Below are 25,886 nucleotides of genomic sequence, written 5' to 3'. Positions count from 1 at the left end.
CCTCCTAATTATAAACAAGTTGGACCATTTCCAGCCCCAAAAATCAGTATGCTCTTCTTTTAGTCCTTAAGTACATAGAATATATATAAAAATGGCAGAAATCTTTTAATATAACCTGAGATCAAAGTGTGATGCCATTTTAAAGACTAAGAAACATCCCTGTCATAGTTAATTTTTCCCCGGTGTTAACTCATATTCAGACATCAGTTGTCAAAGTGGAACCTTCATGTGTTGTTTGTAATAGGTCTTTGCATCTGCTTGATTTTGTTTTGTTTTTTTCTTTGTTTTTGTCATCTGGTTTTCTCTCTACACTTCTCTCTCTCTCTCCTGTATAAACCTTGTTATTTATGTTCCTCAGTAGAATCATAGAATTGTTGAAATGTTTACAGTATTTTCCTTGTGTTTTCAACATTGTCTTCTTTCTGTTACTGCATCACCTTCTCAGGGGATTGTTTTGGTAAGAAATTGCCTAATTATATGTTGTTGGGGGTGTACCGATACAGCTTCCTCACAAGCATGGATGCTTTTTCACTTCTGTGCAATTTCTTTGGTACTGTTGAATAGCATATATAATTCCAGTACTTTTTCCTGCTATAAACTCAAAAGTCTTACCATTAAGTTTTCATCATCTCATGGGATTTATAGTACCATATGCTGAAAAGTATTGGATCACCCCACTTCTGCCCCAGGCAGTGTGTGGGATGCTTCAAGAATTTGTAGAATTTTGTCAGGTTACTGCACAATTACATTGACCCTATTTTGGTGATCCAATAATGTGATTATAAGCAAGTCTACCATGCCTCTCAGCTTGTGGCCCTATACAGTAAAGAAAAACTGGCACCAGAATTTTGAGTACTCCACTTGGACTAAAAAATTAGGTATCTTGAAAATGCTCACAGTTTGTGATATGTTTTTATACTTACCTTTGTAAAACTGATGCCCAAGTTGATATTCCCTTTGGTGTTTCATTTATTTTCTCAGATCTTCTCCCTTTAACCTTCTCAGTTCCAGTCCTTGGCATAAATTCTTTCAGCTCAATAAATCAAAACTGTTATAGATAAGAACACCACCTCCCAAACTATAGTATCTGTTTCTCCCTCTTTACCTTCATCCTCTAATTCACCCCACACTTTGACCCGCATTTCATGAATCTATCATTTATTTACATTTCCATCAGATGCTACACTACTACTTCTCTGCAGAAAAGCTTACTCATATTCATTTCCTCTCACCTAAACTGTTGTAACTCGTGCTTCCTTTTCCCTTGGGTCCTAAAGCTGCAACCCTTCAGACCTCAATTTGTCCAAAAAGTGACTCATCTCTTTCACTCTGTTTACCCAAAAGCAGAAACACAGCACAATTGCTTGCATTCCCAGAAATCTTCACTGGCTTCTCCATTTCTAAATCAGCACAAAATTCTTTGTCTTAGTTTTTCAAAACCCTTTCCCCCAGTCCCTAATCCATTTTTTTCTGATCCTTAGCCTGTTTCTGAAGCTTCCTTGGTTCTCCTCTTCCTTTTTTCCCCCACAACAGTCACTGTAACTTCACCATCTGGAGCAGAACCTGATTTGCTCTGTCTCTATGCAAATCGTATCTTAAGATCCATCTTTCTTCCTTGTTCTGAAACGCTTAACCTTCTTTGTGTAATATATTATCCCACTCTTCTTTTGCTCAATCATTCTCCCTGAAACTTGGCCATTTTCCCTCCTCACCTCTGTCCTATTACATCTATAGATGTTGCCTCTGGCATATTTTAATTTACTTTTGAGTTGACTAGAATAATATGTGCTGTCATTAATGATACTTTTGTTTGAGCAATACTGCATAAAATTGTAGTTAAGTGTTTTATACAGTACTATAAATAGAGGTGAGATGTATGTAAATACCATAATTACATTAAAAGACTCCAGTGGATACATTAAAATGAGAGATGAGGTAGTTTTGGTTTCGTATGGATAGAAACTTTAATTTTTTAAAGTAACCAAAGCGTGTTCTGCTAAATAAACCAAAGGGATTTCTTCTTCCTATATCTTAATGCAGAACTCCTCCCTGACTTCCCCGAAATCATACTTAAGAAAAAGTATTTTGCAAATAAATATACACAAAACCATCAACTTAGTTGATTGTTTTGGGAGAAGTGCTGCTAAAATTCCATTTAATAATGGGTAAGACTTTTAAAATTCTTTTAACTCTCTTCCACAAGTGAATTATGTTCTTGCTTCTTATACAGAAGCATGACCTGCTGACTAGATTTTTTTTTTTCTTTGATGAGTGGCCAAATGCTTACAGTTTGTGCTTTGGGCTGCAATTTTGTCAGGGCTGCACCTCTTTCTAGCTTGATGCACCACTCTGCCTAATGCTAGTCACCCTTTATAGTTCTTCTTGTGCTTGGGCCTCTCCTTTACATTCTTCCCCAGTTGATTTGTGTTGCTGCAACCTGAATCAAGAGAAGCAGGGTGTGCAAACCAGGTACAAATACACTGCTACCTCGATATAATGCTGACCTCGGGAGCCAAAAAATCTTATTGCATTATAGGTGAAACCGCGTTATAGCGAACTTGCTTTGATCCACCGGAGTGTGTAGCCCCACCGCCCCGGAGGGCTGCTTTACCGCATTATATCCAAATTCATGTTGTATCGGGTCGTGGTATATCGGGGTAGGAGTGTATCAGCAATTGATCTTCTTGGAAATGAGGACTTTCCCTTTTTATGATCCTGTAACAGGCCCCAGGTTCCCCGTGGATCTTGCACTTACTTATTGAGAGCCCAATTTGCAGGATTAAACAGGTCTAGCAATTTCTCTGCTGGACCTCAGGTGCTGCTTCATTCAGCTCTTGTATACTTCATCATGTAAAACTCTGGAGCATTTCTGACTGGGGAAGAACCAGAGAACAGAAAATATGAAAGCAGTAGCATCCAGGTCCCTTAGAAAAGCTGCTGGATTCAGAGATGTGTTCCTCAGTGGCAGTGCCCCTGTATGGGAGGAAGACAAAGGCTGTTTGCTTCATATTGCAGAGAGAGCGGAGGTCCTTTGGAGATCACAGCATAATCTTAGTTAGGCAACCATATTTTTTATTAGGGCCATCAATTAATCGCAGTTAACTCACACGATTAACTCAAAATTAATCACAGTTTTAATCACACTATTAAAAATAGAATGCCAATTTAAATTTATTAAATATTTTGTATGTTTTTCTACATTTTCATATATATTGTATTCTGTGTTGTAATTGAAATCAAAGTGTCTATTTTATTACCAATATTTGCACTGCAAAAATGATAAAAGAAATAGTATTTTTCAGTTCACCTCATACAAGTATTCTAGTGCAATCTGTTGTGAAGTGCAACTTACAAATGTAGATTTGTTTGTTTGTTACATAACTGCACTCAAAAACATCAGCATGGATGCAAGTTCCCTGGAATGATGGTTGAAGCATGAAGGGACATATGAATCTTTAGTGCATCTGGCACGTAAATATCTTGTGATGCTGGCTACAACAGTGCCATACAAGTGCCTGTTCTTGTTTTCAGGTGACATTGTAACAAGAAGCGGGCAGCATTATCTCCTAAAAATGTAAACAGACTTGTTTGTCTGAGCAATTGGCTGAAGAAGAAGTAGAGCCTAGAAAGTCCACTCAGTCCTAAAGTTTTACATTAAGGTGATAAGTAACAGTCAAAAACAAATTGTGTCAAACCAACCTGATAGCTTTCTTTGACAGGGTAATAAGCCTTGTGGATGGGGAAATGGGGGCCGGGGGGAGGAAGATGTAGATGTGGTAAATCTTTAGTAAATCTTTTGCTACTGTCTCGCATAACCTTGTCATTAACAAAATAGGGAAATGCAACCTAGATGGAGCTACTATAAGGTGGGTGCAAAACTGGTTGGAAGACCATTCCCAGCAAGTAGTTATCAGTGATTCACAGTCATGCTGGAAGGGCATAACGAGTTCTGAGTCGATCTGTTCAATATCTTCATCAATGATTTAGATAATGGCGTATAGATTACACTTACAAAGTTTGCGGAAGATACCAAGCTGGGCAGGGTTACAAGTGCTTTGGAGGATAGGATTAAAATTAAAAATGATCATGACAAACTGGAGAAATGATCTGAAATAAATAAGATGAAATTTAATAAGGACAAATGCAAAGTACTCCGTTTGGGAAGGAACAATCAGTTGCACACATACAGAATGGGAAATGACTGCCTAGGAAGGGATCTGGAGTTCATAGTGGACCACAAGCTAAATGAGTCAACAGTGTAACACTGTTGCAAAAAAAGCGAACATCTTTCTGGGATGTATTAGCAGAAGTATTGTAAGCAAGACACAAGAAGTAATTCTTCTGCTCTACTCTGCTCTGATTTGGCCTCAACTGGAGTATTGTGTCCTGTTCTGGGCTCCATGTTTCAGGAAGGATGTGGACAAATTGTAGAGAGTCCAGAGAAGAGCAACAAAAATGATTAAAAGTCTAGAATACATGACCTATGAGGGAAGATTGGAAAAATAAGGCTTGTTTAATATGGAAAAGAGAAGACTGAGAGGGGACATAAGTTTTCAAGTATGTAAAAGGTTGTTACGAGGAGGAAGAAAAATTGTTTTTCTTAACCTCTGAGGATAAGACAAGAAGCAGTGGGCTTAAATTGCAGCAAGGGAGGTTTAGGTTGGACATTGAGAAAAACCTCCTAACTATCAGGGTGGTTAAGCACTGGAATAAATTTCCTAGGGAGACTGTGGAATCTCCATTATTGAAGCTTTTTAACAGCAGGTTAGACAAACACCTGTCAGGAATGGTCTGCTATGAGTGCAGGGGACTGGACTAGATAGATGACCTCTTGAGGTCCCCTACAGTTCTATGATTCTATGATTATTTTATTTTTAAATGCAGGATTTTTTGTACCTTACATTTGTAAGTTCAACTTTCATGCTAAGAGGTTTCACTACGGTACTTAGATTAGATTAATTGAAAAAATACTATTTTGCTTGTTTTTATACAGTGCAAATACTTATAATAAAAAATAAACATAAAGTGAGCACTGTACGCTTTGTATTCTGTGTTATGACTGAAATCAATATATTTGAAAATGTAGAAAACATCAAAAATATTTAAATGGTATTCTATTATTGTTTAACAGTGCGATTAATCACGATTAATATTTTTAATCGCTTGACAGCCCTAATTTTTATAATAAAAAAGATTAAAACATTTGGCCATGACTAGTAAAGGCATAGTCAGCTGCATTGTTCAGATGAAGTGCGTAGGTTCACCCATATGGAAATTTCTACTCCAATGTTTTATGCTGTGCTGAGCAACACTTTCACCGTCCCACTGGTTATGCTGTAAATCAGCATGAATGCCTTAGCCTACAATGTGTATTCACCTGGTCTCTCTTTATATATCACCAAGCTAGTATGTCAGATACAATATGTAAGTACTTACGTATTGGGTAATTTTATAAGGTATTTTACATTGTAGCTTGTTTGGAGCTATCGTGCTTTTACCTCCAAACATTACTTTGCACTAAGTCACACCCTAATACTTTTACTCTTGTGCAGAATATTTTGGTAAGGTTCAAAAGCAATCAATTAAGAAATGGAGTTAAATTAAACCAAAAGGACAGATTTATTCTGTGTTGAGATCACAAGGATTTTTTTTCTGTAATGTACTGTGTTTTAATCTGTTCGATCTTGTGTTGTACATCAGATTGTTGTTAACCGTCTCTAAGTCATAGCTTCCTTCTTGTTTTACATCATTGCACCTACAAAGGAGAAATGATTTTTACTTTTGCCGGGGCTAAATGTAGGTAATTTTTAAAACTATTTTACAGTGATGGCAGTGTAAGCCAGTCACAGGATGACAGTATTGTTGGAACAAGGCAGTGCAGACACAGTTTGGCCATAATGCCTATCCCTGGATCACTCTCATCAAGTAGTCCTGATCTGTTGCAGCCTACAACCAGCATGCTGGATTTTACTAATCCTTCAGGTAAAATAATACATCTCTCTATGTTGTATATGTGTAATGAACTCTGCAACTCACCGGAGCACTCAGTCTGAGAATATATTAGTTGATGTTGCAAGTCTATTTACAAATCAGTATACAGGGATTCTGAATATTTACATATTTTAGTGAAACATAATTTACAAAACTACATTTTTATTTACTGGTTCCTAGCATTTATATAGTGTTTACAATGACATTGCCACAGTGAATAAAGGCTCCACAGTGTTAGTTTACTTTTAAGCTTTATTTGCAACTTTTACTGAATGTACCAATTTTGGGGGAAACAATACCTTCTGCTAGCACTAAACCTGTTAGCTGTACTCACCTGTTCATGCCATGGCCCTGTGAGGTCCCAAACTGGAGACAAACAAAAAAAAAAAAAAGCCCCAAAGAGCCTCACCTCTTAAGCCTTCATGCCAGGTCTCCTTTGCCGTAACTTGAGAGCTCGTTCTTTTCTCCAAGCAAAGGCAGAACCTGGCATCTCAAGTGCCCTCCATTTAGAGAGCTCTACCACTATTTTAATGAGAGTGGCTTGGCCTTGTCTGCTCCCTCACCACTTCTTTACCATCTCCTCCCAACGCCTGTTCCCCTCCGACCGTAGCTTCTGTTCATGTGCAGTCCATGAAAAAACACTCCAAAGGCATATCGGGTAAGGGTGGGACCTGTATGGTACCGAGCTAATGCTATTGGTCCCACACCTTGATGAGCATTTCATTCATTCAAATATATTTTTGAAAAACAAAAATAAAACTTTTTAGTTTAATTACCTATGCCTCTCTGTTGCTGCTGCTATAGGAATGGAGTGGCTGCAGGAGGCAAATGTTGATCATATGCAGCTGCTGTTAAACATGTCAATCCAGAATCATGTGTTTCCTTATTCTGTATGTAATTCTAAGCATAATTATACATTCATTAAACTGCCTTTTGTCTAAGATTTTATAAATGTAACTTAACTTTATCTTCATAACTTCATAACTTCTCTTGTAAAATAGATGTGCACATCTTATGTATATCTTATACATAAATATCCATGACAAATCGCTTCCCTTCTTGCTGCAAATTCATTGTTTTTCTACATGTAAAAAACACACTTTTCTAAAAATCTTGATTTAATGTTGATGTAGGATTTTTCATAGTCATTAGCTGTGGCCAGTTAATCTTTCTTAACCAGTATTCAGTTTAATAGTATGCCTGTGCAAAGTCATTTTTGAATGTAAGGAAGCATAAAATAGCTTTTTGGCAGATGAGCATATTACATTAATTTGACTATTGATGATTATTGTAATCTGTAGATTTTATGTTTACATAAATGGATTTATTTTTGTTTTTGCTGCCTGCAGCTGTTGGTTTTTACTGTAAGTATCCTGAGTTCTGGCAACCTTATCTTCTTTGTATTGCGTGTCTTTTATGTGGAAATGAACATAATTTTAAATTGCCAATATTTGTTTATAATTTTTTATTTGCATCATAAACTTTAGGATTAGGATTATTGTTTTTGTTTATTGGACAATTGCATGCCCTATAACCCATTTTTAACTAAACCAACTATTTATTTTGTGGGGGAGGTGGTGTGGATTAGTGGGTAAAGCACTGAACTGAGACTCAAGAGACATGGATTCTATTTCACTAGCCTACTGGGTGACCTTGGGCAAGTCACTTTCCCACACCGTGCCTCGGTTTCCTCATCTGTAAAATGGGAATAATGCGACTGACCTCCTCTGTAAAGCACTTGAAGATCTACTGATGAAAAGTGCTATATAAGGGCTATCTGGTGGTGGTATGTTTGTTTTTTTGTAAAAACTTTTTGCTTGCCAACTTGAATGTCCACTGTTTTTTCCCTGCAAATTGAATCATGAATGGGAAAATAGATTTTTTAAAATACTATTTACATCTAAACAAAAACAAACAGAAAAATCAGCAACAGCACCCAAACCAAAGTAATTGCTATCGGTATGTCTCTCTTTGTGACTGGTAAAATAAAGTAATAAAAATTTTTAAAATGTGCTTTCCTATTTATAAGTTCTAGCGCATGTATTTTGTAGATTTTAACAGATATATCAAAATAAGTTTCTTGGTAAATTTTCAAAATTGCATTAAAATTGTTTGCTTTAAACATTGACTTTGTAGGTATTTTTACATCAAATACTGTTCGTAAGAATCAGACATAACGCTTGTTTGTTCAGTACAGCCAGATTGTTTTGTAAGGTTTCATTACTCCTCTGAGGGTTATCGATAGATGGCCCTTTGTTGGTTTCTGATTCTTCTTATCAATGTACACACTTTTTCCATAATAAAATATTTACCCTGTTTGTTCTCAGCTTTTCCACTTCAAATTAATACTTACATACAGATTATTTTTACTTTTATCTGACAGTTCTTTCTAAGTACCCTCCCCCACCTATATGGGAGATCTAAACTTTAGTTGTCCACCATTCATCAATATGACTGTGGCGTACAGATAGACCCATAGTGAAAAAGTTGGTAGAATCACAGTTTTTGTTCACCAGGTTATTTAGGTCCGCATTTTCTCAATACCTTGTTTCGTCCCCTCTTCAACTCAGTTACAGCTGCTGCGAGGCTACTTTTTCTTCCAACTGGGAAAGGCTGCTGGTAGCAAATCATAAATTACTATTCTTTTTCCGTGGAAAAAGAGACTTCAACTTGAACGGACCCTTAGAATATGTGCTATCTATTCATGCTAAACTATTTATTTGACCTTGTATTTACCAGCGACATTCTGTGTAACTTTCCCAGACCTGAGGAAGAGCTCTGTGTTGCTGAAAAGCTTGTCTGTCTCACCATCAGAAGTTAGTTCAATAAAAGACATCATCTCATCCATCTTGTTTTTCTAGTATCCTGGTACTGACACAGCTGCAACAACACTGCATCCTGTGAAAGTAATTAACTTTTCTTAATTATGGAAAAAACAGGATGGATTTTTAGAAAAATGAGAACAAATATTGAGAATTTACTTTTTATCTAGACCTATATGTTTTTCACCCCATCTGACAGATGAATACTTTATCCTTTCAAGGGAAGTATCAGTTTTGCATTTTAATGGTGTTTTTCTTTAAATTTAGATATTCCAGATCAAGTTATAAGAGTTTTCAAAGCAGATCAACAAAGCTGTTACATTATAATAAGCAAAGACACTACTGCAAAAGAAGTTGTGAGTCATGCAGTGCACGAATTCAACTTGATAGGAGCCCCAGAAACCTACTCTCTCTGTGAGGTGTCTGTTAGTCCTGAGGGAGTCATCAAACAGAGAAGGCTTCCAGATCAGTTCTCTAAATTAGCAGACAGAATCCAGCTCAATGGAAGGTAAAATTGTACTACTTTTGTTTTGTTTGACTTTGTCTTTAAAAATGAAGCATTTTGAAAAATATATCACAGAACAGTGTCTCCATTAAAACTGGAGAAGAAAGTCTAGAATTGTCTCCTATATTACTGAGAATTGCTTAAGATGTAAGCATTTATTTCAGTGTACACAAAAATTCTAACAGAATTGCTGCCCTAGGTTATGTGCAAGTAAGATGAATTATTTTAAACTGTAATTATAGTGTTTCTGCTTGCTGTGCTTATTTGACCTGTCTGCTCTTTTCCTGCTTTTATGGCAGAAAAAAATATTTTATGCATCCACTCAGCATGTAATTATAATCTCAGGCTTTCTTGGAGTGGGGAAAGGAGATCATTTCCACCTGAAGTTGATGGGAACTTATTCCTCGCATTCTGGTACTTATGATCTCTGATGCTGTCCATCTGTAAAATTGTATACTTACACTGAATTCCAGTGCCATTAATCAGCGTTAGAAGGAAGGCTTCCTACAGCTGCTAAGTATGTTTTGCTGGGAGGTGAGGGCTAAGGTTTTTCCTCTATAAATGCCAATAGCTCTCAGAACACTCTTGTCTAGTGTCTCAGGAGTTTGCAGGAGAGCTTTCCTGGCCACTGCAACTTTTTCAGAGCTCTCAAACTGAGTTTAAGTTTAAGTCATAAAAAACACTCTTACTGTGGATGTAGGAATGTGAGTTCCCCTACAAATATTTTTAGTCACTGGTATGGTTGTATCCATCACTCTAAAGGAGGAGAGGTTCATGACAAGTGGTAGTTGGATATCTAACTATTAGAAAAGTATAGTATCTGAGGCCAGGTCCACACTACAGCGTTAAATCGATTTAAACAGCGTTAAATCGATTTAACGCTGTAACCGTCCACACTACAAGGCACTTAAAATAGATTTTAAGGGGTCTTAAAATCGATTTCTGTACTCCAGCTAAACGAAAGGAGTTAACCTTAAAATCGATATTACTAAATCGATTTAGGGTTAATGTGGACGGATATCGAAGTTATTGGTCCTATTCTTTTACTGAGCTACCCAGAGTGCACCGCTCCGGAAATCGATGGTACCCTGGGACCATGGACGCAACCACTGAAGTAATGTGCCCTAGTGTGGACGCGTAAAATCGATTTTATAAAACCTGTTTTATAAAATCGATTTTACTAATATCAATTTAAAGCTGTAGTGTGGACGTAGGCTGAGTAATACATGGCAGATAAACTTTAATGTTCAAAAAGTTTGAAATAAGTTCAGTCACTAAACTCAATTCAGAAGGTCAGTGCAAGATATACAATGGTTTACATTAAAAAGGAATAATATATATACTCATGATGTTTACCATGTTTGCCTTCTAATCAAAAGATGTGCTAACTTTCTTTTTCTAAAATGTAATATTACAGCTAGTTGATATTAACTTAAGATACGTGCATCAGCTTTTATGCAAATCATTGAGAGTTACACAAACATTAAGGGCTTTAGCACATTGCCTGATGATCTGATCCAGTCCAGAAGATGTGTTAGAAAGTAGAAAGTTCTGTTCAATTCTCCTTACAAGGCAATAGAGAATTTATGAAGGGCAGTCATTTCTATATCTGTAAGTGATCTCCTTTGGAGCATGAAAGTGATTTTCTTACATGCTCTTTCATTTCCTGAGTACTGTGTGCTTCATGTACATGTTAATATATTATGCTAATTTTTCCATCAAAAATGGGAAAATACATTTACATCAAGATGTCAAATATTTCTCAGGATCCAGGGCCATTCAAAGTGTTAATTTACTGCTGCATTTGCAAATAGACAAGCTACTGACCTTTTACTGAAGGGCAAGGTTATTCTCTACACTATTGCAGGCTAGTATATAGAAACTAGTGATTAGTGAAGAGGAAGAAAATATTAAAATGGCCTCATAGCATATTAAACATTTTCACTTTAGTAATGACAGCGTTGTGCAGTGGGTAGAGTAAGAAGCTGAGAGTTGAAACTCACCTGAGTTCCATTCCCATATTGCCTCTCACTATTAGGTGCTAGGCATGTCCATTATAGATAACCTCGCCAGTTGGTATGTCTGTCAAGTAGGGATAACGTTGAGGCATCAAGGGGTGATGTTAAATTTAATTGTATGTAAAGAACATTCAGAATGTCAGAGGAAAGCTGTTCTAAAGTTTTTATTATTATAATACAATTTACCTTTAGGTATTATCTGAAAAACAATATGGAAACAGAGACGTTATGCTCAGATGAGGATGCCCAGGAGCTGCTCAGAGAGAGTCAGATTTCTCTTCTTCAACTGAGCACCATTGAGGTGGCTACTCAGCTATCAATGAGGGATTTTGAATTATTTCGCAATATTGAGCCTACTGAATACATTGATGACCTCTATAAGATGGACTCCAAAACAGGAAATGCTCACCTGAAACAGTTTGAGGATGTCATTAACCAAGAGACATTCTGGGTTGCCACAGAAATTTTAACAGAGCCCAACCAGCTCAAAAGAATGAAGATTGTTAAGCATTTCATTAAAATTGCCCTACACTGTCGAGAATGCAAGAACTTCAATTCCATGTTTGCCGTTATAAGGTAAAGTACTATTGTTCTGGCAGATATTGATCATCTGAATTTTATATTTTTTACTCATATTAAATTAGAGCTGAATATGATTGTGGCATCAAATGCAATTTTAATAACTTCCATTGTAGGCAAGAAAAGAGAATATTTAGTCTGACAACAACTTGTGGGCGTACAGTATATTTTAAAACAAATTTTCAAGTTGCACAGCATACTAGTCTATACAAAAAGGTATAAATTCACTACATTTTTTTCCGCTCCCTTGCCCTCAATTTTTTTTAAGTATTTGTACCTTGGTATTTGTCATTGCTCCGTTACTGTTATCTGTGTATTCTTTGCTGTCCATGAGGATAAGTAAAGGAGATAGAATGTTTTGACAAGCCGTGCTCTTGGTTTAGAAAACTTAGAAACCTGCTGAATATTGCTGCTGTTTTCATTGATTGCTCTGCTTCTCTGATTCCTGAGTACTTTGGGCTTTTGAGCATACTTCCTTTTCACTCATCATTACTTTCTCCCTGTGTATTTGAAAGAAACCAGAGATAAGGCAGTTACATAATTTTTTTCCCCTCATTCTTGTAGATTCTTCCCCAACCCATTCTCCAATCTGTCTCATCTTAGTCTGGCTAATTTAAATTTTCCTCCGTTCTCTAACCAGTCACTCAGCACCTTTTCTGTTCTCTCTACTTGATGTATTTGGGTTCTTCCTTTGCATTTTGGGATTAATTCTGATTTATACCATATGCAACTTCATTGATTTGAATAGTCTGAGCCAAACAAATGTCCTGTTCTCAATTGCTTAGACCCGATCATTTGTCAAAAAGACAATTCTTCACAATATGTCTATCTGGACTAATTTTTCAGCTAATCAACACTGATACTATTTCTGAAAATTAGGATATTTGAAGTTTTTTCCACCCTTTAATTCTCTTAGCCTGATTTACAGAACATGTGTGATTCTGTTTTATTCGGGGCTATCCATTTGTGAAGCTAATCCTGAAGAGATCTCTACTGTGCATATAGATATGCAGAAATAGATACCCTCATCGCCATTTCCTAATGCCTAGTTTCTCATGGGTAGGAACTACTCTACCTGACTATATTTTGTCTTCATCAGGCCCTCTAGGACTGAAGTCTTGTTTGAGAAATCAACCTTTGTTTTTATCCTTATTTCTAAGGAAACATGCCTTTTTTTGGCTGTGCCACAAGTAACTCATTTGCAATTTGGCATGCTGTGTCCAGATGATGCCTTCCTTCCCTTAGCATAGTCCTTTCTGCATGTGTCTGGAGGGCACATTGTTATGACTGGTAGCTTTTGTTTATAAGATTTATCAGATATGCAAATGATTTGGCAATAGTGTTTGGGGAAAATTGTGCCAATTTTGTATTTATTTTAAAATTAACCAGTTTTGATGCTTTTTGAATCTCATATTTATACAACTGTGTATTTGGGTTAAACAAAATTTCTAACTTTTTTTTATTCCACTAATCACGACAATGGTGAATTACATAACTGCATGATATGAAAATACACTTCCTTTTATCTTTGATATATAGAGCGGTAATCTTAGGCTGAGTTTCCAAATCATTTTGTTCTTTAAAAAAAAAACAAAACTTATTGTGGGTGACGTTATAAAGTAGTTACTTTTTCCAATAAAATGTAAATTTATCTTTTCATACAGAGATGTATGAGCTGTTTAAAGTTACTGAGACTGTAATTGCAGAAATTGTTTGCATGGCATCCCATAAATGTTATACTAAGGGCCGTTATTGAAACTAAAATTGTCATGCATTTCCTAAGGTCCATATAGTCAAATATATGTCTTGCTACTTCAAACCATCCCAATAGTGGCTCACAACATGCCCTTACTAGTTCTCTATAATAAGTACTCCTATAAAAACTAAATCCTCTCAAAAATTGCTTTAGCACAGAACACCATCCCTTATCAAGCTTTTCTTCCCTTATCTTGTGTATGTTATAAATCCTAAGAGCCAGCGTGAAACCATTCTGGTGCCTTCAGGAGTTTTTAGGATTCAGAGAGGGTCCTCCCTTATCTGCTTTTTTAGTGTGCGTTCAGTATATACATAATTTTAAGCTGCTTTTTTCTAAAGGATATAGATTGAGTTTCTGTAACCTTGTAAACTAAGACCTGTAAATCCCTGTATCATGTGGTATTCTTGCTTGTATATTTTCTATAATCTCCTTATAGTATGACCAGAATGATATAAATATTTTAAAGTAACTTCATTTGTGCCTTATTTTCCTGCTTAAATCATTTCCTATATTATATTTTAGAATGTATTGCAAAATGACAAATGTTTTCTACTCTTCTCTGTACTGATCTGCATAGAATACTTTCACTGTGGGAAAATTTAACCTTTTTGGGTCAGGAATGTCTTTCAGTGTTTAATATTTGTGGGTACTATGAAAGACTAATAATAATATCCATGTTATGTTAAGAATACCCTTTTCTACAAGAGAGTGACATTAAACCAGCAGATTAGACTAGTATGAGGATTGATGCAAGATTAGGCTTCATGATCATAACACTTTAATCTGATTGTAAATGTAAATTGATCTACTTTGTTCGATTTGTTTTTACTCTTTCAATCTATATCTATATAGATACTGATTCTGTTTTAAGAAAATTATTAATACAGTAAAATGCCACTATGTACTTTTGTCTTAGGGCCAATTATTTTTTAATAAGAGTCGTCAAGCACCAGTACAACCCTGCTTTAAATAAAGTGTACTAAAATATACTGGATATTTATCAATTTATTTGTGCACTATTATTATTATATTATTACTGCAGATACCTCAATGTATACTAATTGAAAGGAATTCTGATTTCACCTGTATATAACTTCAGATGCTGAAGTATTACTTGGAAGCCTTTTCATTAATAATCTGTGAATCCAAATGCCTTCTACAAGAAAGAGCATGTTAAATGATATTCTTTTCCCTTCTTATCCAGCACTGGAAGCATATGAGTGTCATAAAAATCCTTTAGGGATTGAGCTAATACAAAATTTCAAGTACGCTTCAAAATTAGTAGGCCAGAGATGAAATACTATTACCTGCTAATCACACTCTGTGCTGCCAAGTTAGGGTTAATGGCAAAAGAAACACCTTACTTGTTTTCCTAAATGTAAATTCCTGGGAAAAAATACAGCACTTAACAGGATTAAATTGCTTCATTGACTTTATTATTTGACTGTTGCATTGTAATGAAAGGTTTTAAAAAGTTTTATCATGGAAATCCTTAATGCAGTTGGAAAATTATTATCTGTGATGTTTAACCTCTCAAATTGAAAATATTATATTCACATTCAACGTATTTAATGTGGTAATCGTGCTAAGGAGTAGGCATTTTGTGGATGTTATCTTCTCTGCAGGGCTGCCAAATTATCTGACAAACAAAAAAAAATCAGTTGTACTGATTTTGACATATCATGGTCATTAGTTTTTTGTGGGGCTGGAAAATGTCCTGATAACATATTAAAGACGAGGTTTAGCTGGAACTGAATGAGCACACACAGGGAAAGGAGTCAGAATGCAAGGAGCCTTTCTCTCAGTTTGTCCCTAGGGTAACGCCAGTTGTGATTGCTATCCTGGGTCTCTTTGAGGCACAACTCCCCCTTAAGAGACAACAGGAGGAAAGGACCATGACCAGCCCTGCACACCACCAGCCACTGCATCTGGCTAGTTACACCAGGCAACTCATGATGCACCCTCCTAAGGGAGCACAGCAGGTGCATTTCCTCTTTGCATTCCCCTCAAGAAGAAATTGTCTCTTTCAGTCCCAAAGCTTCCTTGTGGCTGCCCTGTAAGCAACTCTACCCCCTCACCCAGTGTAGAGCAGTACATAAGTGCCCTGATCAGCCCCTAAGGAATAGTGGATAAGCACAGGGATGATTTTATCGGGGGCGGGAGGGGGACTCTTCCAAATTTCAGTTGTTATATTTCAAAAGAAAATGAGACATTTTCTGCTGACGAGTAAGTTTATCTTCATTTCTTGCTTTCTGTGGTAGCATAGACAAAAAGTAATAAAACAAAATATCTAATCCCTATCATGTCATATTAAAAAGAGGCTTATTTATTTGCTGCCTTTCAGAAAGGACAATTGTTTTGGTTTCATAGAGCAGTGTCCTGATCAATAACAGCAAATCTTAGTTTAGTGATTTAAGTGCAACTTAATCTAATATTGACTGTTCTGTATTGCTAATGTATGCAGTGTAAATGTTAAAATCATAAGTCTTTGGGTTGCAAACCGAGCAAACCAGTTGTGACTGAGTAGAAAAATAAGGGGTGCAGCTGAATTTAACTGACATACCTACCCAGCTAATAATATGGACAGAGAGCACAATTGGTTGGTTTTGGAACCCAAATCTAATGTCTACTGAAAGAAACTTCCTATAGAAAGCAGGTGTGTGAGAGAGGATGATGGACAAGCTATCTTTTTTAGTAGCTATAATTCTTTTAAAGTCATTCTACTTAGTATAACTGACCTATTTTTCCTACTGGGTTTGTTCAGTGTACATATTAAAGCGAGATTTTTCTAACAGCTGGTTGCATTTGCACTGCTGGTAATATGAATATCAAGCTGCGTATGTTCTGCTTCTTAACCCATGTATAATAAAGATTCTGGAGAATCAGAATTCATGGAATAATTTTGCTGATGCATGAGGCAGAATAGAATGCATCTTGTTGTTCTGAAACTATAAGGATCCATGGTACTGATGAACAAAAGTCGTTAATCTAATGACTGTATGATTCTTATGCAACTGTAACTTACTGGATGGAGATTTTTAATTTGATTTATAAAATGTGTACCTGTCTGTAATTTTTTAAGGATTGTAACATGCACCAAATGAGTCAGATGTAACAATTTTTTTGAAATATCTACCTCTTTCACTAATTTGCATAGCAATACTACCCATTATAAAGGCTCCCAATCTGTTCCTTCTAAGATTTCTCCCCACTTGTGTTTGTAATGAATGTTCTGCTCACTCCTCTTGCCTTCTTATTGTAACTGTACCTCTTAATCACTTCATTAATTTTTCACCCTTGATATCCTTTCTTTGGTATAGAATCTCATTGTCAAAAAATGGTTGTTAACTTAGCTGAACACAGGTAATAGATTTGTCTTGGAACTATATTTTTAAATAGGCATACTATGACTATGAAAGTGTTATCATACTCTTCATGTCCCATTTTCATTTTCAGTGTTCAGGAGTGTGCCCAGCAGTGGCTTATTGGTAACTTTATTTGGCTGTAGTGTGGCAAATACCCAGATTTAAAGTTAGCCTTTTTAAAAATCCATTTTCCCTTTTTAAAAAAAAGAAGCCTTCACCACCTTATTAAATGCAATAGTCCCCATTTAACAGCTGATAATGGAAAAAAATTATCTTTTACAGTGGGCTAAATCTGGCACCAGTAGCACGACTCAGAGGTACCTGGGAAAAGCTACCAAGCAAGTATGAAAAGCACCTTAGAGACCTTCAAGATCTTTTTGATCCATCTAGAAACATGGCAAAGTACCGCAACATTCTTAGCAGTCAGAGCATGCAGCCACCAATTATTCCACTGTTTCCTGTTGTCAAGAAGGATATTACATTTCTACATGAAGGTAACTCCCTATGTAGAGACGTAATAAATCAAAACGTAGAATAATATTTTAATCCTTTCTTCTTTTGTTTCCAGGTTCCACATTATATGACTAAAAAGAATATGTAATATAATGCATGATGTAGTCTCCTCTTGATTAAAATGAAATATAATGCAGAATGTGTAACAGAGGAGGCATATCCTAAGCAAAAATTAAAAATTCAGTGGAGATATTAAATATTTTAAAAACTTAATCTTCATCAACTGCCTCCAAGGTTATGATAGAAGAGCTTTTGACTGTAGTAAACAATGTTCTGAACACTTCAGATACGTTTCTGTCATAACTCATCATTACAGTATTTGCAGAGTTAGTTTCATGTAGTGACTTGCAGAGGGTTACTTTTGCTTTAAAATATTTCTCTTTATTTAAAACCTTTCCCTTTTTAACAGTTTTCTGTTCTTCATTAGTAAAGGTTAAAGGGTTCTGAATATGGGAAGCTTTCAGATCTGTTGTCTCAGAATTGTTTGAACTAATTTAAAAGGGTAAATGTGTCAGTTTCATATTTGCATCATTTTAACATATGAAAATAAATCTGTGCATAGTCAGATTGTTCCATTTTTCCCCTACTGACAGCTGCCACTTTAGAATTAAATTAACAAGGGCAGAGGGAGCATTCCTATCTACTTTGAGTAGGCCTGACTGGCATCTGTATTCTGCCACTATGCTACTTCCTGGTTTTGACTGATACTTGAATTAAAGGCTTTTGACATCTGCTGAAGGGTGATATTACGGGAGACAAATAACATGTCAGCCTTAGAAAAGTAATGAATATTGCTTATATTTGTTCTGCATATTTCATTGCACAGGAAATGATTCAAAAGTGGATGGCCTGGTAAATTTTGAGAAACTTAGAATGATTGCCAAAGAAATTCGACAAGTCGTCAGAATGACCTCTGCTAACATGGATCCAGCTGTAATGTTCAGACAAAGGTGTGCAATTAAACAAGAAAGTAGGATTAAAGATATCTCTTATACAGTGGATAGGGTGTGGGTTTTTGTGCATGACCACGTATTTATGTTCCATTATTATTTCATTATCATTAACATTTATCATTAGAGTGAAATCTGTACCAAAGGGGATTTGTAAGAGTAAGGAATATATTTTACCATGATTTTAAAATGGAAATATTCCTGTTTATTTTTCATAATCTGGCTAGCACTTTAGGGTATGTTAGTACAACCACTATTTATTTTATTATGCATCACAGAAAAAAAATCACTACACCTGCGTACAGCCTGATTATAATCAGGCTGTGTGCGGATGGAGTGCAGAGTAGAACCACCACCATCTCCAATCTGGGACAAGACATGAGGCTACTTGTCTGTTGGCTGGAAAAGAAGCAGGAGCTATTCCGTGTCAGGTGTACAGGATGTTAGAGTCTCAAGATCCATGTAAATATACGTTCTGTGGGCCTGCCATATTTCATCTGGTCGAACTGATTTATGCAGGAACAGTACAGAGGTCCCCTACCCCCACCCTCTTCACCCATGGTCCCCTTGCGCAGCCCAAGTGTAGGACTTTAGTGTGGTGGCCCCTACAGCAGCTGAGTCAGGGTGATGCCCCATACTGAATCAGTAAGAATGTTAGTTAAAGGTATGTCTTCACTAGCAACTGGCTGTGTAGTTGCAGCACCAACGCTGAGAGAGAGCTCTCTCAGTGCTGTAAAGCCCCCCGCCCCCATGAGGGGAGTAGCTGCCAGTGATGGGAGTCCTGTTACCAGCAGTGTCTACACTGCCATTCTACAGTGCTGAAACTTGCAGAGTTCGGGGCGGGGGGGAGGGCGGCGGGGAGGGTGTTTTTTCACACCCCTGAGCAAGAAAGTTGTAGCGCTGTAAAGTGACTTGGTATTCAGTTCACACAGTGATTTTTCAGGGCTGGCAGTTAGAAAAAGCACCATTTTACTTGTAATGTGAGCAAGTTTGGTATGTAATTATTGAGCTACAAATGTGGCATACCACAATGTTTTTAGTATAGTCACTTTTCAGAGAAGGGTCTTGCTTTCATAACAGTATAGATTATACAAGCAAAAAATCCACATTTAAAATGAAATCCGTAAAATATTCATCTGATGAATTACAATGGCTCATCAGAAACCATTACAGTTATATAGGTAAATCATATATTTACAGATCAGTTCTGTCTAAAAATTATCTATACTTTAAATGCTTCACAGGAGACAATGAAGTCTAATTGTTACATGGATTGAATGTCAAATAAATAGTTCACCTGTGATATGCCTTTTAAACCTCCAATATGCATCTTAAGGGGCACATCAAACAGAGTGATCTCATAAAGTGCTTTGTCTGCTATTGTTCTAATTAGCACCTGTGATTAGAAGGGAAAAGGTCTTCTTTTTTCATTTCATTTATAGTCAGTTTCATTGTTTCTCCTGTATAGTCAATCAGTTTCCTCTGTTATAAAAACTCCAATAAAACGTTTTGATTAAAGAGACAAATGAACAAAAAAAATGTAGTGCTCGTGCAAATACTTCGACAAGTTCATTACTAATTAGAACAAAGCTTCTAATTCTTTGAATATATTTGTCAAATAACGTATTTTTCCACAAGCAATCAAAATGAAAACCACAAATTTATACCATTTCTTAGTATGTTTCTTATAATTACAATTCTAATGCATTAAATTCCATTAATCTCATAACACTTCCCACAATGTGAATTTTTCTAAAAGATATAAAGGTTTCATTCTGTCTCTCAAAAGTAAATAATAACAGGTAAGCTGTTTGAATTTGATGATGCAACATCAAACATTGATTTTTCATGTTAAATATTTCCCACAAGTTAACTGGAGTTTGGCTTTAAATTTGTAGGTTAAACATAAAAACATGCAATATGTTCTTCTATATTTATTAAAATATTGTATGGAGTTCTCCTCTCCCCCCACCTCATTCCGTTAAAACCGTATATTATTCTTTGAGAAGAATGTTTGCCTGATAGCATTTTTTCTTTTCTATACTTTCCTGTCTACATCTTTTTCTTCCTGAATGTCAACTGTGATATTTTTCCTGTGCTTTTCTGTTCAAATACATGCTTCAATGTATATGGCTCTTGCTTACAGGAAGAAGAGGTGGAGGAGTTTGGGGTAAGTGTAGAGATGAATGCAACTAAGATAAACAAAGATTATGCAACTTTTAACATACTGCATCCTCCTCATTAGTGCATGCATTTGAAATACAGCATGCATTTTATTAACCCTGCAATACATATATTTGGTAAACAGATTTAGAGAAAATCAGGAACAAACACTTATTTCCAGTCATCTTCTGTACCTTGAGTTGATTTTATGTTCTAAATAAGCTGTTTCAACTTTAGTTTAATGCAGAAAGAGAAACTGTTATCTAATTACAGTCTAATGCAGAGTATTTTTTAAAACAACTTTTAAAACCTATCTCAGAAGTTCAACCTAGTACTTATTGTTTTATACTGCAGCTATGTATTGGGTTATTGTAATTATAATCCTCGCTAAACTTTGAGTCCAATTGTAATTCTGAGTTGCGTAATATCTCACATTTTTTAACTGTACTTACAAAGGATCAAATCCTGCATTTGGGCACATTCCAAAATCCTCATTGACTTCACTTGGAGTTTTGGTTGTGCAAGGAATGTAGAACAGGGACCGAAATGATTGAGAGTGCAATATGATTGGTTAATAAAGATTCTAACCAATGCCTGCATATTACAATGACTTAATATATTGGAGCTGATTATTGGCATTATTTGGCTTCCTAGAGCCAAATAATCCTTGATCCTAGAGTTTCTATTAAAGAAAAAAGAACAAAATAGCAAAAATAAATAAAAATAAATAAAAACTAAAATAAATTTAAATAGGAATTATAATCAACATACATACATACATCTATTATTTCTTTCTCCTGAGTAGTATGAAGGACAATGACATAGCTAACACGTTCCAACCCTGGGATTATTGTGAAAACAATTAAAATGAGAATGAGAAAATGTGTATGATTTTTAAAAGGAATTGACTTTTTAAAAACTCTGTATGTACATAAGAAATAAAACCCATAGGTCATTAACGATTAAGTATAAAGTTGTCTAGTCATCCACCTACACTTCATCAGGTGGGATTTCCTAATGCAAATCAGCACAGTAAATTCTGCCAATAACGTCTTCCACTCCTTGTCGAGATCTCGGTACCTGTTCATTGGCTGTCCATCTTTCCATCTCTCTGTATGTGATACTATACAGAGGAGGTATACCAGGTGGTGCTGGGACACGAAAGTCTAGAATACTTCAGTGAGGACCTACAGCTGTGAGTTCAGTTTATGCTGAAGCCAGTTTCTTTTCTTTTTGTTTGTTTTATATTTAAAAACCCGTATACAGTCACCCTCACTCCTATGCTAGAAAGCCATTAAGGAGGGGATGAGTGTAAGTATAGGCCTTTAAAGGTGATCTGCAAATACTTTTTTTAATTGTTTGTGCCCAGTTCTTCTACTATATGATGCAAAAAGGCAGACTGAAAGCTTGTGTCTCAGCATTTTTTCCTCCTATTTTAAGTCGAAGGATGCAAAATCAGATTCCCTAGTTTTGCTAGATCGTTGGGGTCCAAGATGTGGATTGAGAATGCTCATCCCTTAGTTGCAGGGATATTGAGTTGCGAACACAAACATCTTTTCTTTCCTATGTGTATTAAGGTTTGGATTTAAATAATTTTAAAATTCTGCTTCTGTTAACAAGTCTGACTCCAAATAGCTTCCCCTCTTAATTGCTTGGCTTTTGGTCTTCTATGATAACATAAATCCACTAGTTCACTAGTCATCCATTACATTCCAGGGTGGACTTGAATCTCTAATGTAAAAAACAGGAGAGGGCAAATAAATATTTTTGGCTGCCATTGCTCACATTCAAGCAAAAAGGGGCACTAGCTCAATTTTTTTCTCTATTTTAGGTCATGTTTAAAACTGCACATGAGATTCTGGAAGCTAGCTCCCATCCATGTATGCTTTGCCTATGGGCAAAGGAATAGATTCTAATGGGGAAATCTGTTCCCTCATCCCCACTATCCAGGGAGCAGAGTGAAGTTTTCAGGGCTTCATGGTAGCTGCCACCAATATAAAGCTTGCTAGAGAGCTTTCATTTGGTATGGTACTGTTAAAATATCAGCGAGCATCATGGTTTATAGCATAATATGTGTACTCTTCCATTGTTCCTGACCATTATTGATAGATACATATCTGCTTTAGCATTGAATGTATCCAAATGCTGAGGATTCCACAACCTCTCTTGCCATCCGCATGGCTGTAATAATGATACGTTTTCCATAATTAACCTATATCTTCTTGATGTATTTGAGGGGATTACTTTGAATTTGACATGTGTGAGTGAGTGATCCAAAAATTTATTAAACTCCTTTTTTTATATAGTGAACAGCTGTGTCTCCCCTTCGTTCTTTCCTTAAGTTCAACATGTCCAGTTCTATTAACTTTTCCTAAAATGTTAGGCTTATTTTCCACCTCTTTTACTATTATGGTTACTCTCTTCTGAACACTTCCTGTGGATTTTGTGAAGCATTGTTACTTAGGATCCTGGATCATTTGGGCTTTTGGCCTTTATGCCTTCTTATATACCTGTGAAATATGTTTATTTCCAAATAATGGTTGCATATCCTGCTACGTGTGATTTCTTTAACAAGTCAATTACCTTTATAAATATCTTTACACAGCATTCGCTTTTAAAAGAAAAGTTATACCTGTGAATGCTTTATGAGACTATTCAGGCATCATTTATATGAGTTAAATTTAAAGCTTACTTTAGAACTTACTGTGTAATGCAGCTGTCATGATGAACATTTATAAAATATTTTCTTGATTTTAATATTGACCAAAATAGAGTTCTTGGCCATACCTTGGCAACTGAACAAGAGGTGGATGGCAGTTTGAATCTACAAGAGATTTAGTAAGGGATTAATAGAGCCTTTAACCTTTAGGTCAATAGTTCAAAGCTAGCAAAGTTGGATAGTGACCAACAGGTGTAACAATGGATTCTTAAGTTAAACTATTTGATGATCTAGCTCTAATTCCTCAAGGAGCAAGTGAATCTAAATAGGCAGCCCTTTTGGCAATTTCAGAGACCAAATATTAAAGGGACATGGAAGGCTTACGTACTCCTCCATAGACAGGGTATCTCCAAATCAGGGTTTAAGCATATTGATAGACCAGTAAGAGTAAAGCATGGACTGTCACTGTCCTTCTATGCCTGCCATTTTGAGAAATAGAAGACTGCACTTTCCTGTGCTATCAGTCCAGCAAAAAAAATAAAAGGCTTTGTTGTGGGCATTATTTCTAGGTGGCAAAACAGAATGAGGAATGAGCAACATAATGCACTTTGGATATATGAGACTGCTTTTCTGTTTATCACAACTTTACCAATTCTTCAGACGTTTTGGAGAGCTTAGTGATAGAGTAGGATAATTCAGTAATAGTTCACCTCTGCAAGAAATTAGGTTTTCAGTCTCAGATAAGCATATGCTAAGGACCAAATTACTTAAACCAACTTCAACACTGTTGGTACGTTTGTCTGCCAGCGTAACCCACAATTGAAATAGTAAGGGTTTTGCAGAACAGAACTAAATTAGCAAAGCTGCATAGGCAGCTTACACAGCATTTTGCCTGGTTCTTGCCAGTTCCACACTTCCACGAGTAATCCTTTCTAGACTCTATATACTCTTGTCATTTTACCAAATTACTTTAAGACAAATGTTGTTTTAACGCTATTCATCTCTTTAACTCATTTGCATCAGCATGCACGAGCCCTAACTGAAGTGTGCTGGTATTAATCTGCTTCAGCCTATGCTACTATAGCACTTCATTCTTGAAGTGAACCTGAGGTTTACTGATTTGTCTTTTCATTTTGTAGGTCTCTGAGCCAGGGCAGCACAAACTCAAACATGCTTGATGTTCAGGGAGGTGCTCACAAAAAACGTGCTCGACGCAGCTCACTCCTTAATGCCAAGAAGCTGTATGAGGATGCCCAGATGGCCAGGAAGGTGAAGCAGTACCTTTCCAATCTGAATGTGGAAACCGATGAGGAAAAATTCCAGATCATGTCACTTCAATGCGAGCCTGCATATAGCACTTGTAAGTAAGGCAAACTCAGTTAGACAAGGTTGCTGGTGGAGAAGATTACTCTCCTTGCCATATGAACCTGGTTACGTATGCTGTTATGCTAGAAACATAGCAATATGTTTGCATAGAAGAAGACCCCTTTAAAGGACTGTCACTTCTTGATTATGTACAATATTTTTAAATGATGACCCTACTACCTTCAAATATAAATTTAGGAATGTTTTTAACAAAGAAAAAAAAATGTCACGGTAGTAAGAAATTTGTCTGTCATTGCAGACACTAAAAATCCTTGGCTGATACAGTTTCAGCAACCCAGCATTTGTCTTTGATTGCACTTGCACAAGTCTGGAGTGACAGCTCTTATTTTTGACCTTCAGTTGTTAAGTTGTGCGTCATTTAATAAGTCTGCCAAAGAATCTTATTGTACACTTGATCCGTTCTTGCTGCACTGTCACTTTACAGAATTAAGGAAGGATAAAAGTAACATTTACCATATGAGCTGCAAGGAAATGAAAAGACACAAAACCAATATAGAAACTAGCCATAGATAAAGAGTAAATAAGCAATTCTTGCATTATGGCTTACAATAAGAGTTGAACAGCAGGGAGGAAGTTATGCCAATATTGCCAGCGTTGACTGATGAGACTGACATGGTTTGACAGTCAAAAATGAAGGGCAGCAACAGGAAAAATCTTGTAAACTAAACTCCTTTGAGACTACCTTACTAAATAAGGTTTAGTCTACTTTATGTTTTACCCTTATATAGTACAGAGTCCAATAAATTCCTATTTTTTTAAATTAACAATTATAATTGCATGTGGTTTTGATAGTTATTTTTGTGAATAAGTTATTGACACCTTAACTAAGGTTGAGCTAGTGGCGAAGGAATTGAGACTGTTTGGTAGAAGGAAGAAAAGGTATACATTTGCAGAAATGATAACTTGGCACTTAAATACTGTCTTTCATCTGAGGATTTCAAAGCCCTTTCGATTAATTCAGATAAGCCTTTGAAATTCCTCATGGTGTAAATAGCATTATGTCCATTTTATAGATGTGTTAACAGAGTACAGAGAGTAAGTGAATGACTTGCCTGACTTGGAGTCATGTGCAGAATGAAGAATAGGACTTGAGAATTTTGATTCCCAGGCTGAATACTTAGCTCTTCTCTTTAGGATCACAGTATTGAAATGGATGATAGATATGTCAAGAATTAACTT

General features: G+C 36.1%; 1 protein-coding gene across 10 annotated transcripts in view; it reads left to right on the top strand.

Annotated features, from left to right (window-relative positions):
• The window catches only part of RAPGEF6 (Rap guanine nucleotide exchange factor 6), a 246,442-nt gene that overhangs the window by 188,404 nt on the left and 32,152 nt on the right, over positions 1–25,886 (top strand). For 4 of the 10 annotated variants that reach the window (XM_030573049.1, XM_030573048.1, XM_030573054.1 and 1 more), the window contains 8 exons: positions 5,825–5,982; positions 7,341–7,355; positions 9,081–9,321; positions 11,529–11,912; positions 17,319–17,530; positions 18,376–18,499; positions 20,646–20,669; positions 24,461–24,681. In XM_030573049.1, coding sequence (XP_030428909.1) covers positions 5,825–5,982; positions 7,341–7,355; positions 9,081–9,321; positions 11,529–11,912; positions 17,319–17,530; positions 18,376–18,499; positions 20,646–20,669; positions 24,461–24,681 — 1,379 coding nt within the window. The remainder of the gene's footprint in view (positions 1–5,824; positions 5,983–7,340; positions 7,356–9,080; positions 9,322–11,528; positions 11,913–17,318; positions 17,531–18,375; positions 18,500–20,645; positions 20,670–24,460; positions 24,682–25,886) is intronic. The other 6 variants (XM_030573058.1, XM_030573056.1, XM_030573050.1 and 3 more) reach the window with 3 other exon arrangements.

This window comes from Gopherus evgoodei, chromosome 8, assembly GCF_007399415.2.
Source record: "Gopherus evgoodei ecotype Sinaloan lineage chromosome 8, rGopEvg1_v1.p, whole genome shotgun sequence".
Taxonomy (NCBI): Eukaryota; Metazoa; Chordata; order Testudines; family Testudinidae; genus Gopherus; species Gopherus evgoodei.
The sequence above is the reverse complement of the archived record's forward strand: the minus strand, read 5'-3'. Positions and strand labels throughout refer to the sequence as shown.